The 17,772-nt window shown below is 41.8% G+C and overlaps 1 protein-coding gene across 8 annotated transcripts in view; it reads right to left on the minus strand.

Annotated features, from left to right (window-relative positions):
- The window catches only part of SNX2 (sorting nexin 2), a 60,373-nt gene extending 42,620 nt beyond the window's left edge, over positions 1-17,753 (minus strand). For 6 of the 8 annotated variants that reach the window (XM_023743955.1, XM_023743781.1, XM_023743925.1 and 3 more), the window contains exons 1-2: positions 17,595-17,753; positions 3,241-3,358 (exon numbers count right to left, since the gene is read on the minus strand). In XM_023743955.1, coding sequence (XP_023599723.1) covers positions 3,241-3,358; positions 17,595-17,702 — 226 coding nt within the window. In that variant the 5' untranslated portion in view covers positions 17,703-17,753. Of the gene's footprint in view, positions 1-3,240; positions 3,359-16,642; positions 16,810-17,594 lie in introns of all 8 variants that reach the window. The other 2 variants (XM_023743881.1, XM_023743840.1) reach the window with 2 other exon arrangements.
- Between the last annotated feature and the right edge of the window lie 19 nt (positions 17,754-17,772).

The following is a 17,772-nucleotide window of genomic DNA, read 5'->3' on the forward strand; positions in this document are numbered from 1 at the left end:
ATGCAAGTGTAGTATTAACTCATTCATATAAAAATGATCAGATTATGACATGCAGCTGAGTTTAAGAAAAAAGATAAAGCATAAAAAGTGTTTGCAAACAACAAAGGAAACATATAACTATGTTTAGTGTTTAGTCCCTGTTTCTCTCTTTTCTTTTAAAACAAACATAGGCATTGACCATATTTGTATCACAAAATTTAGTACTAGAGGCCTGGTGCACAAAATTCGTGCGGGGGGGGGGGGGGGGATCTCTCAGCCCGGCCTGCACTCTCTCCTATCCAGGACCCCTCAGGGGATGTTGGACTGCCTCTCCCAACCCAGGACCGCTGGCTCCTAACCGCTCGCCTGCTTGCCTGCCTGATTGCCCCTAACGGCCTCTGCCTCGCCCTGAACCCGGAACCCAGGATTCCCTCCTCTGGCCGGTTGCCGGCACCTGGGAAACGGGCTTCCCTCCCTCTGGCTTGCTGCAGGCACCCAGGACCAGGGCCGGCCACAGCCACAGGGGACCGTGGGCGGGCGGCTTTGCCTGAGCCGCAGGTGCAGGTACAACCATTGGCGCCCAGGACCACGGGGCAGGCAGCTTGTCCCTCTCCTGGGCTGCAGCCTGGCTGGTCCCCATTCCTCTCTCCTCAGTGTTGAGTGTCTGAGCCGTTACGGTGTGATGATGTGACAACCATTTGCATACTAGCTCTTTATTATATAGGATAGACTTGCTAGACAGACTAAAACATAAAAAAAGATTTTTCTACTCAAGCTAAGTGGGCAAATAAATATCACTGTTTAGTCCTCATGTGGCAAACTGCACACTGCAAAAAAATCCAAAATCCTCATTCCTTGTGCTCATGTGTATGTGCGTGTACACACACACACACACACACTCACACACACACACACACACGTTTCAGCATTTTATGTGACTTTAAGGTAAAAGAGTCTTTAATAAAATGGGTAATACAAAACTTCTATACATGACCCTATATTAGAAAAGGAATACACTCAATGTTAGATTAATACTGCCTATTTTAGTAGAGAAAGGAGTCAACTTTTAGAACAAAACAAATGCTATGAAAAAGCTTTTAAGGACTCCCTGGGAAAAGTCCATGAAAGGAAAGAAACAAAAGAACTTTACAACTTTATTTAACTATGATTTTTCTCTAAGTTGTTAGGTAGCTATAAAAAAGGAGGGATATGATTGGTATCCTATATAATAAAAGGCTAATATGCAAATCAACCGAATGGCAGAACGACCAGACGCTATGATGCACACTGACCATCAGGGGGCAGATGCTCAATGCAGGAGCTGCCCCTGGTGGTCTGTGTTCCCACAGGGGGAGCGCCACTCAGCCAGAAGCCAGGATCACTGCTGGAGAGCACAGCGGTGGTGGTGGGAGCCTCTCCTACCTCTGCAGCAGCGCTAAGGATGTCTGACTGCCGGCTTATGTCTTCTCCCCATGGGGAGCAGGCCAAAGCCATTAGTCAGACATCCCCCGAGGCGCCTGGATTGTGAAAGGACGAAAGCCAGGCTAAGGGACCCCCTTCCCCAAGTGCACGAATTTTGTGCACTGGACCTCTAGTTTGGTATAATATTTTAAATTTTCTGACATGCTAAAATACATAAATTCATTTACAGTGAAAACTTCTTTTTATTTTTTTCACTATCTTGGATACTTCATATAAGTGGAATCATGCAGAATTTGCACTGCAACTGGCTTCTTTCTTTCTTTTTTCTTTTTTTTAAATGTATATGTATTGATTACAGAGAAGAAAGAAGAGAGATGGAAACATCAATGAGAGAGAATCATTGATTGGCTACCTCCTGCATGCCCCCCACTGGGGATCAAGCCCTCAACCTAAGCATGTGCCCTTGACCAGCATCGAACCTAGGACCCATCAGTCCATAGATAGATGCTCTATCCACTGAACCAAACTGGCTAGGGCTACAGTGAAAACTTTTCATGGAGCTAACCAATCAAGAACTTATATAGATCTTTGTGATGGAGGACTATTATCTTCAAAATAATTGTATAAAAAATTCAGAATGGCCCTAGCCGGTTTGGCTCAGTGGATAGAGCATCGGCCTGCGGACTTAAGGGGCCCGGGTTTGATTCTGGTCAAGGGCATGTACTTGGTTGCGGGCACAACCCCAGTGGGGAGTGTGCAGGAGGCAGCTGATCAATGTTTTTCTCTCATTGATGTTTCTAACTCTCTATTCCTCTCCTTCCTCTCTGTAAAAAATCAATAAAATATATTTTTTTAAAAAATTCAGAATGGTTTGAATATTCAAATACTATAAAAGTTAAGGACATAATATTAAATTTTAACTCAATGAAGGCCAGTTCAAGTAAATTAAACTGTTCAACACACATAGTTACTATTTTAAAATGCTGTGTCATTCTTCTAAGGATTTGGCTTTTTAATATCCAAACATTAAATTGTACTTAAATTTTAATTTTTAAGCACAACATTGTTTTGAAGAGAGTCCAATTTTTTTAAAGGTAGAATAGACTACACCAAACCCTGACCTCTTATCAAAATTCAATTCCTCAAACATCAATTTACTCACCTAAAATTGAATCAAAATTCAAGAGGTGGTAAATACTGATGTATTAAAACATATTTTAAGTATATATATATAATATAAATTAAGTAATTTTTAAATCCAGAGTTTAATATTGGTTTGTGACAACATGTAATTAATAAAAAGTATAATCACCACTATTTCTCAAAATATGAATGACACAACCATTAGTTTTTACTCTGAACTTGGATCAAAACAATGAAATTACAATATGTGATTTATTAAAACGAGAAAAATATCATTTTTGCTTCTCTCAACAGTTTATATTTTTCACAGTTATCTAATTAGAAATTTCTTATCCATCTAGTAATTAACGAGAAAAGCTACCGCTAACATTTTACACAAAATTTTAATTTTGCTTTATAGAATACATTCTAACAGGATATACGCTACAATTGCCTTTTTTTAAAAAAAATATTTTATTATTTTTTTACAGAGAGGAAGGGAGAGGGATAGTTAGAAACACTGATGAGAGAGAAACATCAATCGGCTGCCTTCTGCACACCCCCAATTGGGGATGTGCCCGCAACTAAGGTACATGGCCTTGACCGTAATCGAACCTGGGACCTTTCAGATCGCAGGCTGACGCTCTATCCACAGAGCCAAACCGGTTAGGGCTACAATTGCCTATTATTAAAATAAACAAAGAAAGTCACAATTACCTGCAAAAAGATCTTCTGTGTCATCCTCTAGCACAACTTCTGCAGGTTTGGGACCATTGGAGTTTGTACTAACATCTTCTGTAAGAAGACTAATTGGTTCTGGAGAAGATGGAATTGACTGTGAAAAAAAGAAAAAACAACAACCAGTAATACATAATGGACTGGCATGTTTATCTGTTATAATTATGTCTCTATACATTACAGAACTAGGACACTCCCTTGATAGAAAGGGGAGCAAGAACAAGCACAGTTATTTATAGTTCCTCCTCTGAGGGTAAGAATGAACCCAAAACACATTCTTACTCATCTTCTCTCTTTTTCTAATAAAAAGTCACTTAAAATTGAAATAAGAAAATCTTTTCTAGTTACCCCTTTTGAGATACAAATTTTTCATGTGTGTTATAATTAACAAAAACAAAATTTAATGCTTTGGTCATATATAATAAAATTGATTAGTATATAATAGTCAAAACCAAATCTTGAAAACATGTTACAATTGTAAGAAGTTCAAAATGCTGCTTTATTATAAGAGGAAGATTTAATACTAGTTGAATTAAGATTACTATTAGTCTAAAATTATGTCCTCTCCCCAAACATTTAAATTTTAATTCAGCTAAGGGACTATTTCTGTACTTCTTAACCTTAAAGTATAATGACCAATATAATGGAATCTAGATTGTAAAGCTTTCAGCTTTATTATAGTTTCCTTATAACATTTAAAAGCAATACATTTCAAAAATAACATAACATAACATAACATAACATCACATCATAACATGTCAAAAGTGCACAGCTAGCCCTGGCATGTATGGCTCACTTGTTTGGAGCATCATCACATACACCAAAAAGGTCATGGGTTCCATTCCTGGTTCCAGATACCCAGGTTGTGGGTTCAATCCCTGTTTGGGGTGCATGCGAGAGGCAACCAATAGATGTTTCTCTTTCTCTTTCCCCCTTCCCCTCTAAAATCAGTAAAAGCATGTCCTCGGGTGAGGAGTTAAAAAAAAAGTGCAGAGCTAGGTATTTTCACAAGCCCAACGTCCCTGTGTAACCAGCACCTAGATCAAGAAAGAGAACATTATCATCAAACCCAGAAGTTCTGCTCATGCTCCCTTCCACTCTTTACTCTTTCCCTACATAGGTTTCTACCAGCATGGATTAGTTTTTCCTGTTTTTGCTCTTCATAAATGTAACCATACAGAATATATTCTTTTGTGTTTGGTTTTGTTCTTAATGTTATGTATATGAGATTCTTCTACATTGTTGTATGTAGTAATAGATTACTCATTCTTGTTGCTGTAAAATATTCAATGGTATGAATATACAATTAATCCATTCTACTGTTGATGGGCCTTTGAATGGCTATCAGTTTTTATAACTATCAATAATGTATGAACTTTCTAATACGTACACACACTCACATACACACATCTATCTTTTAGCAAACGTGAACAAATTTCTGTTTAGTGTGTACCTAGGAGTTACGGAATAGCTGAATCATTAAACAATCTTTTAACATGGTTATATAATTTATATTCCCACAAGCAAAATATGAAAATTTCAGTTACTCCTTGTCAATGCTTTGACATAGTCCATCTTTTTCATTTTAGCTATTATGGCAGGTGCAGAGTGTATTTTACTGTGGTTTGAATTTTCATTTCCCTGATGAATAATGATGCTCAGCAATTTTTCATATGTTTAATGGTCATTTGAATATCCTCTTTTTGAAGGGTCTCTTCAAGTATTTTGCCCATTGTTCTTACTGATTTGTAGGCATTCTTTATATGTTCTGGATAAAAGTTCTTAGTCATGTCAGACATACACTGCAAATATTTTTTCCCCAGTATATGTCACTTTCTTAATGGTAGATTTTAATGCATAGAAGATCTTAATTTTAGTAAGGGTAAATTATCTATTTTTTTCTTTATAATTAGTAAACCTTTTATACAATGAATAATCTTTTGAGCCCACCACTCCTAAGTCATACGATTTTATCGTCAGCTTCTTAAGTAAATTGTCCTCTATGACATGAGAACATTTCTTCAGAGCTTTAAAAATTTCAATTCTTTACTGGAAAATTGAAAGAAGAGGCTTTCTTTGCTTTCAGGAGCTTATTCTTACACACTCAAACTCTCACAAAGGTGGGCCTCCTTTACCTAAGCATTTTCACTTGAAGGAATTTAAAAACAAATAAACTAAAACATTACTTCTGAAAGATGTTCAGACAACCTCAATTCTAGCTATGTCTGGGAAGGTGATTGGCCTATATCAGTGGTTCCCAAACTTATTTGGCCTACCGCCCCCTTTCCGGAAAAAATATTACTCAGTCCCTGGAAATTAATTTTTTAAAAATTTTAATAGCAGTTACTCATCGCCCCCAAATGCACCTGTGGCCATCACCGCCCCCCTGGATCGTTGCAGCGCCCACCGGGGGGGCGGTAGCGCCCACTTTGGGAATCACTGGCCTATATGCTCCCAAAGAATATCTACTTGTCTTATCACATCCTATCTAATAAAAGAGAAACATGGTAATTAGCCATATCTCCGCTACCCTTCCCATTGGCTAATCAGGGCGATAGGCAAATTAACTGCCAACCAAGATGGCGGCCGGCAGCTAGGCAGCTTGAAGCGAACAGGAGGTTTGTTTGCTTCAGTGACGGAGGAAGCCAACGTTCCCCGCCTGCTGCTGCCGGCCTCTGAGCTTGCAGTTTAAGAAACAATGTTACAAATATAGAAGCTAAACAAAAACCCAGAAATCTGCTTTCAGCCAGCCAGGCTTCAGCCAGCAGGACTGCAACATTGTTTCAATTATAGAACAAACGCAGATCCCTGCTTTCAGGCAGCCTGGATCTCAGAGCTGGAGTGAGCAGGACCGCAACAGTGTTACAATTATCGAACCCAAACAAACCAGATACCTGCTTTCAGCAGCCGAGGCCTCAGAGCTGGAGCCGAGCCTCAGAGCTAAAGCTGGCCCAGAATAAAAAAATAAATAAAAAAAGGACAGGTTGGGAGCTTCAGTCGCCCGCCAGCCTGAAAACGGCCCTCGGCCCCTCACCCAGACTGGCCAGGCACCCCAGAGGGGACGCCCACCCTGAAGGGGGTGTGACCAGATGCAAACAGCCATCATCCCCTCATCCAGGCTGGCCAGGCACCCCAGTGGGGACGCCCACCCTGAAGGGGGTGTGACCAGATGCAAAAAGCCATCATCCTCTCATCCAGGCTGGCCAGGCACCCCAGTGGGGACCCCCACCCTGATCCAGGACACCCTTCAGGGCAAACCAGCCGGCCCCCACCCGTGCACCAGGCCTCTATCCTATATAGTGAAAGGGTAATATGCCTCCCAGCACCGGGATCAGCGGAGCTGCGAGGCCTCCCGGCACCGGGATCAGCGTGACAGGGGGCAGTGCCCAAACCCCCTGATCACCCTGCAGCTCCGTGTGTGACAGGGGGTGGGGCCACAACCTCCCTATCTGCCCTGCTCTGTTCGTGACAAGGGAAGGCGCCCCAACCCCCTGATCAGCCCTGTTCTGTGCCTGATGGGGGGAGCTCCCCAACCCCCTGATTGCCCTGCGGCTCTGTGTGTGACAGGGTGGGGCACCCCAACCGCCACCCCCCCCACGGGCCCTGCTTTGTGTGTGACGGGGTAGAGCCATAACCTCCCCATCGGCCCTGCCCTGAGTGTGACAGTGGCGGCGCCCCAACTCCCTGATCGGCCCTGCTCTGTGGGTGATAGGGGGGAGCTCCTCAACCCCCTGATCGGCCCTGCTCTGTGCGTGACAGGGGGGAGCTCCCTAAACCCCTGATGGGCCCTGCTCTGTGCATGACAGGGGGGAGCTCCCCAACCCCCTGATGGGCCCTGCTTTGTGCGTGACAGGGGGTGGCGCCGCAACCTCCCCATCGACCCTGCCTGGAGTGTGACGGGGTGGTGCCCCAACCCCCCAATCGGCCCTACCCTGAGCGTGACTGAGGGTGGCATCGCAACCTCCCGATCCACCCTGCTCTGTGCATGACATTGGCAGCGCCCCAACTCTCTAATCGGCCCTGCTCTGAGCCCGACCAGGGGCTGCACCTAGGGATTGGGCCTGCCCTCTGCCACCCGGGAGCGGGCCTAAGCCAGCAGGTCGTTATCTCCCGAGGGGTCCCAGACTGGGAGAGGGCACAGGCCGGGCTGAGGGACCCCCCTCCCCAGTGCACAAATTTTTGTGCACCGGGCCTCTAGTCCTATATAATAAAAGCCTAATATGCTAAGTGTCGTGTCTGACCGTTCAACTAGTTGCTATGACACACACTGACCATCAGGGGGCAGACGCTCCAACTGGTAGGTTAGCTTGCTGCTGGGGTCTGGCCGATCAGGACTGGGCGAGACGGGCTGGACACACCCTGGAGCCCTCTGCAGTCCCTCCCTGGCTGGCCCCAATCGGTACTGGGCGAGATGGGCCAGACACAACCTGGAGCCCTCCCCCAGTTTCTTCCTGGCTCCGATCAGCCCTGATCGGGACTGGGTGAGATGGGCTAGACACACTCTGGAGCCCTCCTGAGGTCCCTCCCCGGCCCCAATTGTGCACCGGTGGGGTCCCTCAGCCTGGCCTGCACCCTCTCGATATCCAGGACCCCTCGGGGGATGTCAGAGAGCCAGTTTTGGCCCAATCACCCCAGGCCAGGCCAAGGGACCCCACCAGTGCATGAATCTGTGCACCGGGCCTCTAGTTACAATATAATTATCACCTGCTTTATTGACTATAAACTCAGTAAGAAAAGTATCTTTTGTTATTTAATGATTTTTATTTAGTTCCTGGTAGCAAACACTCAGTGACTGTCAAATGAATTCTAAGAAAATAATTATGAATATGCCTAAAAACTGGCCACAAGTTTGTCTATCAGATTGTCTATAATACTGAATACTTTGAGATAGCCTACAGCACAGCTACATGAAAATGTAGTGGTGGCTCAACACTCATTTATAAAATTCTCAGTAAACTAGAAAGACAGGAGACCTTCCTCAACTTAAGAAAGACTATCTAAAAAAAACCTATACCTAATAATGAGGAAGTTGAAGCTTACCACTAAGATCAGGAACAAGGAAAGGATGTCCCTTTTACAACTGCTTTTCAATACTATACTGGAAGTCCTACCCAAAGTAATAGGACAAGAAAAGGAAATAAATGGTATACAGATTGGGAAGAAAGAATAAAACTCTTTGTTCACAGATGACATGATCATCCAAGTAGAAAATCCAAAAGAATCAACAAAAAAACCCTCCAGAACAAGTAAAGTTTCACGATACAAGGTTAATATACAAAAGCTAATTGATATAAATAAGAGTTAATTTCCTACAGGAAAATTTCCAGCCAAACTTTACTCAAATTATTTCTAATAAATGTAAATTATATACATACATTTAAGAAAAATTAATTTAAAAAGTAAGGTAATTTTCCAACCCATTTGTTCCAGAACAGGACTCTGGTTGGTTGGCCTGAGCCAGTTCCAGCAACTCAGGGCTTAAGGTGGGAACTTCCCTGGAGCCAATCCTTCCTCAAGGGTTCCATTACAAGCCCTTCCATCACAAGGTGAGCGCGCTCTCTCTCTCTCTCTCATTCAGACTGGGATAATTTAGACATGCCAATTAACCCAACAGTGCACATGTCTGGGATGTATGAGAAAATCCCCACAGACAATGGCCCCAACTGGGAATGGATTTTTTTCTTCTCACCAACATCATAATCAAATGATGCAAGGAAGGTCCAACATCTGTAAATCAGTTAATGCAACACATCACATTAACAAAATATAGGATAAACACCATATGATCATCTCAATAGAGGCAGAAAAAGCATAACAAAGTTAAACATCCTTTTATGATATAAACGCTCAACAAAGTTGGTATAGAAGGAACATATCTAAACTAATATAAGACAAAGATGCTAATTGACCGTACCTTCGCTACGCCCAACAGCCAATCAGGATGACCATATGCAAATTAACCCAACCAAGATGGTGGTTCATTTGCATATACCGGCTTGGAGCGAAGACTGAAGACAACGTGGAAGTGAAGCACTGCAGAAGGGAGCAAAGTAGAGGCGGCGGAGACAGGAACGGAGCCAAGGCGGCGGAGGCAGGAACGGAGCCAAGGCGGCGGAGGCAGGAGGCAGTAGGGAAACCAGCCGGGCAGCGGGGTGGGACCAAAGCCCACCTCAGCGGGTTTTGCTCCCTTCTCTGCTTCGCTCCAGCTGCAGGAAGCCCTATTCTTGCAGGAATCTTCCTGCAACGGGCCTCTAGTCTCAACATAATAAAGTCCACATATGACACACCCACAGCTAATATCATACTCAATGGTGAAAAGCCAAAAAGATAGTTTTTCTTGGAGTCACTGCTGCACAAACCTAGTGTAGTTCTGCCATTGGTACTATCCCCAGAAAAAGCTGAAAGTCTTTCCTAAGATTGGGAAGAAGATAAGAATGCCCACTATCACCATTTCTATTCAACATGGTGTTGGAAGTCCTAGCTATAGCATTCAGACAAGTCCAAGAAATAAGCACTTTGCTACCTCTGCATCTATTCTGAATTAATGTATTTCAGAAATGCATTTGGAAGACAGCACTGCATCTTTATTTTTGACATATTTTAATTGTTATAACAATAAAAATAAATGAATACCATCAAATATAAAAAAAAGAAATAAAAGGCATTCAAATTGGAAAGAAATAAAACTCTCATTATTTGCAGATGACATGATGCTATATATAGAAAACTGCAGGCTCCACCAGAAAATTATTAGAATAATGACTTCAGTAAAGTTGAAGGTCACCTACAAAAAACCTTACAGTTAACTTAATATTTATAGCAAAAAGAACAAATTTTTTTTCTTCCACAACCATGAAATGGGAAAGGCTAAAACTCTTAAAGTTTCTATTCAATATAAGACTGGTGGCCCTAGCTAGTGCATTAATGCAAAATTTTAAAAAGGCATAAGGAATGGGAAGAAGAAAAGAAGGAAGGAACGCTCTAATCACAGACAACACAATTTCAGGGGTGGGAAACCTTTTTTCTGCCAAGGGCCATTTGGATATTTATAACATCATTCCCAGCCCATACAAAATAATCAATTTAAAAGTTAGCCTGCTATATTTAGTCAAACATTTAACTAACTCACCCCTAATGCCTTGGTAGGGCCAGACAAAATGATTTTGAGGGTCTTATACAGCCAATGGGCTGGACGTTCCCCACCCCTGATCTACATAGGAAATCTCAAGGACTCTACAAAAAAACCTACAAAAAAAAATTAGTGTTCAGCAGTGTTGTAGGATACAGAGTCAATATGCCAACAATGAGTAAATGTAAAAAGAAATAAAAGTACCAAGCTGGTTTGGCTCAGTGGATAGAGCGTCAGCCTGCGGACCAAAGGGTCTCAGGTTCAACTCCAGTCAAGGGCACATGCTCGGGTTGCAGGCTGGATCCCCAGTGGGGGGTGTGCAGGAGACAGCTGATCCATGATTCTCTCATCATTGATGTTTTAGTCTTTCTCTCCCTCTCCCTTCCTCTCTGAGATCAATGAAAATATATTTTAAAAAAAGAAATAAAAATACCGTATGTGCATTAAATACTTAGGTGTAAACTAACAAAATATGTGCTAGTTTTCTGTATGCAGAAAACTATAAACACTGATAAGAAAAATCAAATAAGACCTAAATAAATGGAGAGAAACAGTATACTTATGGCTTAAAGGCTCAATATTTTTTTTTAAATATATTTTATTGATTTTTTACAGAGAGGAAGGGAGAGGGATAGAGAGTTAGAAATATCGATGAGAGAGAAACATCGATCAGCTGCCTCCTGTACACCCCCTATTGGGGATGTGCCTGCAACCAAGGTACATGCCCTTGACTGGAATAGAACCTGGGACCCTTCAGTCTGCAGGCTGACGCTCTATCCACTGAGCCAAACCGGTCAGGGCTCAATATTTTTAATGTTAATTCTCTAGTGTAGAAATCAATAAACTGATTATAAATTAGGTGGAAAGAGAAAAGAACTATAATAATCAAAACAATTTAAGAAAAATCAAAGTGGATTCATACTACCTGATTTTAAGACTCGAGTTACAGTAATCAAGGTAGCATAAAACTGGCAAAAGGATAGTCAACAGATCAATGAACAGAACAGAGTCCAGAAATAGACCCACACATATATGCTCAACTGATTTTGGACAAAGATGCAAAGACAACACAATGGAGAAACTTTCTGAGTCTAAGAGCTTCTTTAACTTAGCATAAAGCACCTGACATTCAAAAATGTTGCGTTTACTGAAAAATACTATCAACCAACTTGACCTAACATTTATAGAACATTCTACCCAACGTCAGACTGTGTATTTTTTTCTAGTGCACACATAATATTTACCATGACAGAACATATTCTGAGTCATAAAACAAACCTTAATAACATTATTACTTCTCCATAAATGGTGGTGGAACAACTGGATATCTATAAGCAAAAACAATGAACCTCAACTAATACAAAAATTAACTCAAAATGAATGCCAGGCCTAAATGTAAAACTATAAAATTTCTAGAAAAAAACATAAGCAAAACCTTTGTGACCTTGAGTTAACATTAGCAAAGAATTTCATAGGTGACATATAAGGTTCTATCAATAAAAAAGGATAAACTTGAACTTCATCAAAATAACAAACTTTTGTTTTGTGATATTATTAATACCATAAAAAGACAAGCCACAGCCCTGGCTGGTTTTGCTCAGTGGTTAGAGTTTCGGCCCGGGGAACCAAGGGTTGAAGGTTCAATTCCCAGTCAAGGGCACCTATCTCAGTTGCAGGTTTCTCAGCCCCAACAGGGGTGCATGTGGGTGGCAACCAATCAATGTATCTCTCTCAAGTCAATGTTTCCCACCCACCATCCCTCCCATTCTCTCTAGAAATTAGTGGAGAAAAACAATTCCTCCTGTAAGAATTAAAAAAAAAAAGACAAGCCACAGACTAGAAAAAAAATATCTGCCAACGGATTTATATTTAAAATATGAAGAACTCTTAAAACTCAATAAGGAAACCCAATTTTTAAAATATGCAAAGTATGTGAAAAGACCCTTCACCAAAGATAATTTTCAGATGGTGAAAAGATACTCAGCATCATTAATAATTAGAGAATGTATATTGAAACCACATAAGATAACACCACACACACCTATTAGAATGGCTAAAAAAAATCAGTGGTATGCTGGTAAACGTTTGGCAAACAAGTCTAAGGGAGAGAAGACCCTGATTTTTAGCTTTTGTGGATTTCTGTGGTATAAATATGCCCCCACTGTGGCTGATTACCCCTCACAAAACTGTAAAGTTGGAAAAATATGTACTTTCACCATACAGATAGAATAGACATACAACCTCAAGAACACAGAAAAAAGTAAAATGTAGTAAAGGAATTAAGAAGTAATTAAGTTTAAAATATTTACCTTTGTTTTCAATTTAAGCATTCATTTATATAATTTTTAACAACAGCAGTATGAATTAATCAGCCTACAAAATTACTGAAAATTGAACAATCATCTTTCGAGCCAGTAAAACTAGCCTCAAGCTCGCCACTGCCTAAAATAAAAACTTACACTACCAAGTGCTGACAAGGATGTGAACAACTGGAATTCTTATTCATTGTTGATGGGAAAGCAAAATGATACAGCTGTTTGTACGGGAAAACAGTTTGGCAGCTTTCTCTCTTAGAATCTCTTACAATTTTATAAGATTTCAGAGATCAAATGAAAGAAACCTGACCAGAGAATGAAATTGATATATCCAGCTTCATCAAAGGTTCCGTGGGGCTAGTCTTCAGGATTCAAATACTCAAAAATATATTCAAAGCATGACTCTATGATTAGGGGTAAAATTTGATATGAAAATAACTTTTATAATACCAGGAAATACAGTAATATACTTTTTCCTTGAAGCATCATGCATTTGTTTTAATGAACCCACAAAGATCATTGATTTTCAAAACAATGTCCTATTGAATTTGGTCTCAAGTTATATTATACTACAGCCATTAAAACTCATGAGACTAAAAAGCAAATGACTTCACCTCCCTGTACCTTATCTCCATTGAACCTTTTTGGGAGAAAGTTTGGCAGTTTCTTACAAAGTTAGTCATATATTAACCATACAACTCAGCAATCCTACCTCTCAGTATTTATACAAAAGAAATTAAAACTGTGTTCATACAAAAACGCGTACATAAATGTGTATATTGGCTTTACTCTTTAATGCCCAAAACTGGAAACAACAGAAATGTCCTTCAACAACAAACTGTGCTTTATACAATAAATTCAGCAGTAAGAAAAATGAATTATTGGTACATGCAACAACATTGATAAATCTCAGATGCTTTACGCTAAGTTAAAGAAGCTAGACTAAAAAAGTTTCAGACTGGAACCACTGAGCAGTGATTAGTGTTGGCCCTCACATCGAAGGGTTGCAGGTTTTTTTACTTTTATTTTTTACTAAACATCAACTTTTTTTTTTAACTTAAATTCTTTATTGTTGAAAGTATTACATGTCTCCTTTTTTTCCCCCATTGACCTCTCCCCAGCTGCTCCCTTCCCCCAACACATGCCCTCAATGCCCTACCATCTGTGTACATTGGTTATACGTACATGCATGTATACAAGTCCTTTGGTTGATCTCTTACTGCACCCCCCCGCCCCCCAACCTCCTGCCTTCCCTCTGAGGTTTGATGGTCTGTTCAATTTCTATGTCTCTGGATCTATTTTTGTTCATCAGTTTACATTGTTAATTATATTCCACAAATGAGTGAGATCATGTGATACTTATCCTTCTCTGACTGGCTTATTTCTTAGCTTAATGCTCTCCAGGTCCATTCATGCTGTTGCAAATGGTAAGAGTTCTTTCTTTTTTACAGCAGCATAGTATTCCACTGTGTAGAGGTACCATATTTTTTTAATCCACTCATCTGCTGATGGGCACTTAGGCTGTTTCCAAATCTTAGCTATTGTAAATTGTGCTGCTATAAATATAGGGGTGCATATATTCTTTCTGATTGGTGTTTCTGAGTTCTTGGGATATATTCCTAGAGGGCTGCAGATTTTATTCTCGGCCAGTTTGGCGCATTGCAGGAGGCAACCAATTGATGTGTCTCTCTCATATAGATGTTTCTCTCTCTCCCCTTACCCCTTTCCACCGTCTCTGAAAATCAATGGGGAAAAATATCCTTCAGTGAGGATTGAAAAAAAGAAGTTTCATGGCTGTATGATTCCATTTATATAGCATTCTGGAAAAGACAAAACTATAAAAGAAAGCAGAGAACAGATCAGTGGTTGCCAGTGGAAAGGGTTAACTACATGAGTGAATTTTTGGGAGGTGATTGAAGTATTCTATATCTTGAATGAGGTGACAGTGAACTTTATTAAATTGAGATAAATGTCATCTCAACTAAAAACTATCATTATGGGAGAAAAAACACAAGAATTCAATTTCATAGGAAAGTGTGCATTTGTAAAATTAACATTAAAGAATAATTTTATCTTTTTAAGAAAAGTCTGCAAAAAAAAACTGAGCATCTCTGCCTCAAGCAACTTCAGAGAATAACGTTTTTATAGGTACTAAAAACAATCCTATATAATAAAAGCCCAGCAACCATAACGGTATAACGACCAGAACGACTGCTCAACCACGGGGACCAAGGGTGGGTGGCAGCAGGAAATGGCCCTGATCGCAGGCTAGGCCTAGGGACCCTGCCCGTGCATGATTTCATGTGCTGGGCCCCTAGTTCATTCTAAAATCCTTAAATTTAATGGCTTCAAGGGAAAGTGGTCAACTAGAGTTGTACCTCTTCATAATTTTCCATGCTGTTGCCTTTAAATACGTGGTAATAAAATGTTTTTTCTCTGAAACACACATAATTCATAATAAAGTTTTCAAAAAAATAATACATTTAAAGTTGAAGACCTATCTAAGATTACAAAAGAGAAAAAAATAAATTACACACTGTTACCACCCTGTTGTGCTGGGACAAGAGATACTAAACTTTAGTTCCTCTTTATCAAAAGTCTCTAATGCCCCGGCTTGTGTGGCTCAGTTGGTTGAAGCACTGTCCCATCCCTACACCAAAAAGTTTGCGGGTTCAATACCAGTCAGGGCACATACCCTAGGTTGTGGGTTCCATTCCTGGTTGGGGCATGTACAGAAGGCAACTGATCAATGTTTCTCTCTCCCTTCCCCTCTCTCTAAAAAAATCAGTAAGCATATCCTTGGGGGAGGATTAAAAAAAAAAGTCTCTACTTACTCTTAATGTCACCCACTTTCTGGGTTCCAAAGACAATTTCTATGCAATTAAGTCACTCCAGTCTTCTACAGTATCTCCATACTATATGCATGTTTCATTTACACATGTATCACCCGGTACTGCAGGTTTTTGGTCACACAGCTATGTTTATTAATATTTACTCCTGTTGGTTCAAACACTCCATGAGGGCAGGGACTATATTTCAACACAGAGTCTGGGTTAGTGTTCTCATTCAATAAGTTTATGAGACTCCCAAATCTACATCTCTAGCCCATAAACCATTTCTGGCTATCTAATGTTATCTTCATTGGTGTATCTTATCACCAAGTGAAATAAACTCATAATTTCTTCTAAAAGTCACCTGATGAGAAGGATTAAAATCCTAAAATGTCTACCCTTTAATCTGCTGTTGCATCAATTTCCTTCTCTCCTTTTTGTATTTGCAAAAAACTAAAGCGCTTAAAGTCCCCCAAAGGAAACACAGCTTATAATTCTTTACCCAACTCTAAAGATGTCAATTAAACGGAATGAATAGTGCTCACAGTATTCTAGTTTACCTCAGTGAACTTTCTCCTGATCCTTTCTAGTGGATCCTTTGTTGCCCTCAAAGAAAAGACAGGATCCTCGGGCTGAGACATTAACATACATATAAGGTAGCTAGCTGTACAGTTATGCATAAAGGTCAAGGATACTAACCCCAAAAGGTAATTTGTTTGGCAAGATCATTTTTACTAATTCTTCGGAGATGCTGATTTTGACAATCCAGCAAACATTTACTAAATGCAGATGTTCAAGATGTTGTGAGGAACACTTAGATGACCAAGGCACTCACTGTCTTTGGCCCCAAGAAGCATATAATCTGAGGGGAGGTAAGTTTTGGCTGGTCCCTACAAATACAATGAGCAGAGCGTGGTCAATGCTGAAACCGTTCCCGGAAGTTCCCGGTGAACTGAATTTCAGATAACAGACTGTTTGACAGTAATTTCCAATTGCTTTGGTGCAGAACTGAACAAGACAAGAAAGCTTACTAAAAAAAAAAAACAAAAAACAGTTTATCAGAAAGTACAGCCTGAGGTAAACAATGCTCTGGAAAATGTGCTTACATTTGAATACACAGATGCACACTTAACACTGGGCTCGGAGGTGAGCGAGCTCTCATCAAACGCAAAGCAAGTTCAAACGTGAACTTAACAAAAGGGACCCAATACAGTTCAGTTCATAGAGGGTGTTTCCTCTGACAGAAAACAGGAACACTTGGTTTCACAGATCGCTGACCATGCGAGAAAAGAGGAAAAGGGAGTGAGGATCTGTTTTTATTTCTTCCCCGGCAACTTAAAAAACACACACACAAAGTTTACTGGACTACTCCCCCCCCTTCAACTTTATATTTCACAAACACTATGATCCTTAAAAAAATACTGGAACTAAAGAAGACAAAACAGGTCAAATGCATTTAACCTACCAGGTAGTTTGAAAAAAAAAAAAAGAAAAGGCACCACCTTCAGGGCTCCTGTCGGGCCGTGACCGGGGAAAGTGCACCCACCCACTCGCTCCCCGGGGCGGCTGGGTGGCTCGGCGCTCCCCTCCCTGCTCTCCCCTTTCGGGGGCGCCCCGTCCCCAGGGAGGGGAAAGCAAGCACCTCCCCGAAGGGGCTGCGGAGGTCGCCCGGGAGAGGAGAGCGGCGGGGTGCACTGGGACCCAGGGGAAGACCTTCTCCGCCCCCGGAGGACGAGGTGCAAGGAACACCTGGGAAGACCAGCTGAGCAGGAACAGGGCGCCGCGATGCTCCGCGCAGTCCCAGCCCTCCGGGACCAGGTCGGACCCCCAGCCGGTCGGCGGGTCCGAGAGGGCCTAACCGCCCCGCCAACTCCAGCGCACTGACAGGTGCCTGAGGGTGGGGCCCCCGGCACAGGCGTCCTCCCGACCAGGTCCTGGCAAGCCCGGGAGGGGGGTGGGTGGGGGTGGTGGGGAGGGAGGGACAAGTTCATGCAGGGAAAAGGCTCCTGAAGGTGAGATGAGCGACGGGGCGCAGCGCCGCCGGTGACGCGGTCTCACCTCGAGGGTGGTGACAGTGCTGGTGAAAAGGTCCTCTCCATCCTCCTGCTCCTCAAAGTCGGCGGGCTTCCCGTCCCCCAGCGGAGGAGGCTCCCTCTCCGCCGCCATCTTCGCTCGCCCCGAGGATTGCGCGAGGGGCCGCACGGGCCTGTCACGTGAGCACGCACGGCGGGGCTGG

The sequence above is a fragment of the Myotis lucifugus genome, unplaced genomic scaffold, assembly GCF_000147115.1.
Source record: "Myotis lucifugus unplaced genomic scaffold, Myoluc2.0 scaffold_0, whole genome shotgun sequence".
Lineage (NCBI taxonomy): Eukaryota > Metazoa > Chordata > Mammalia > Chiroptera > Vespertilionidae > Myotis > Myotis lucifugus.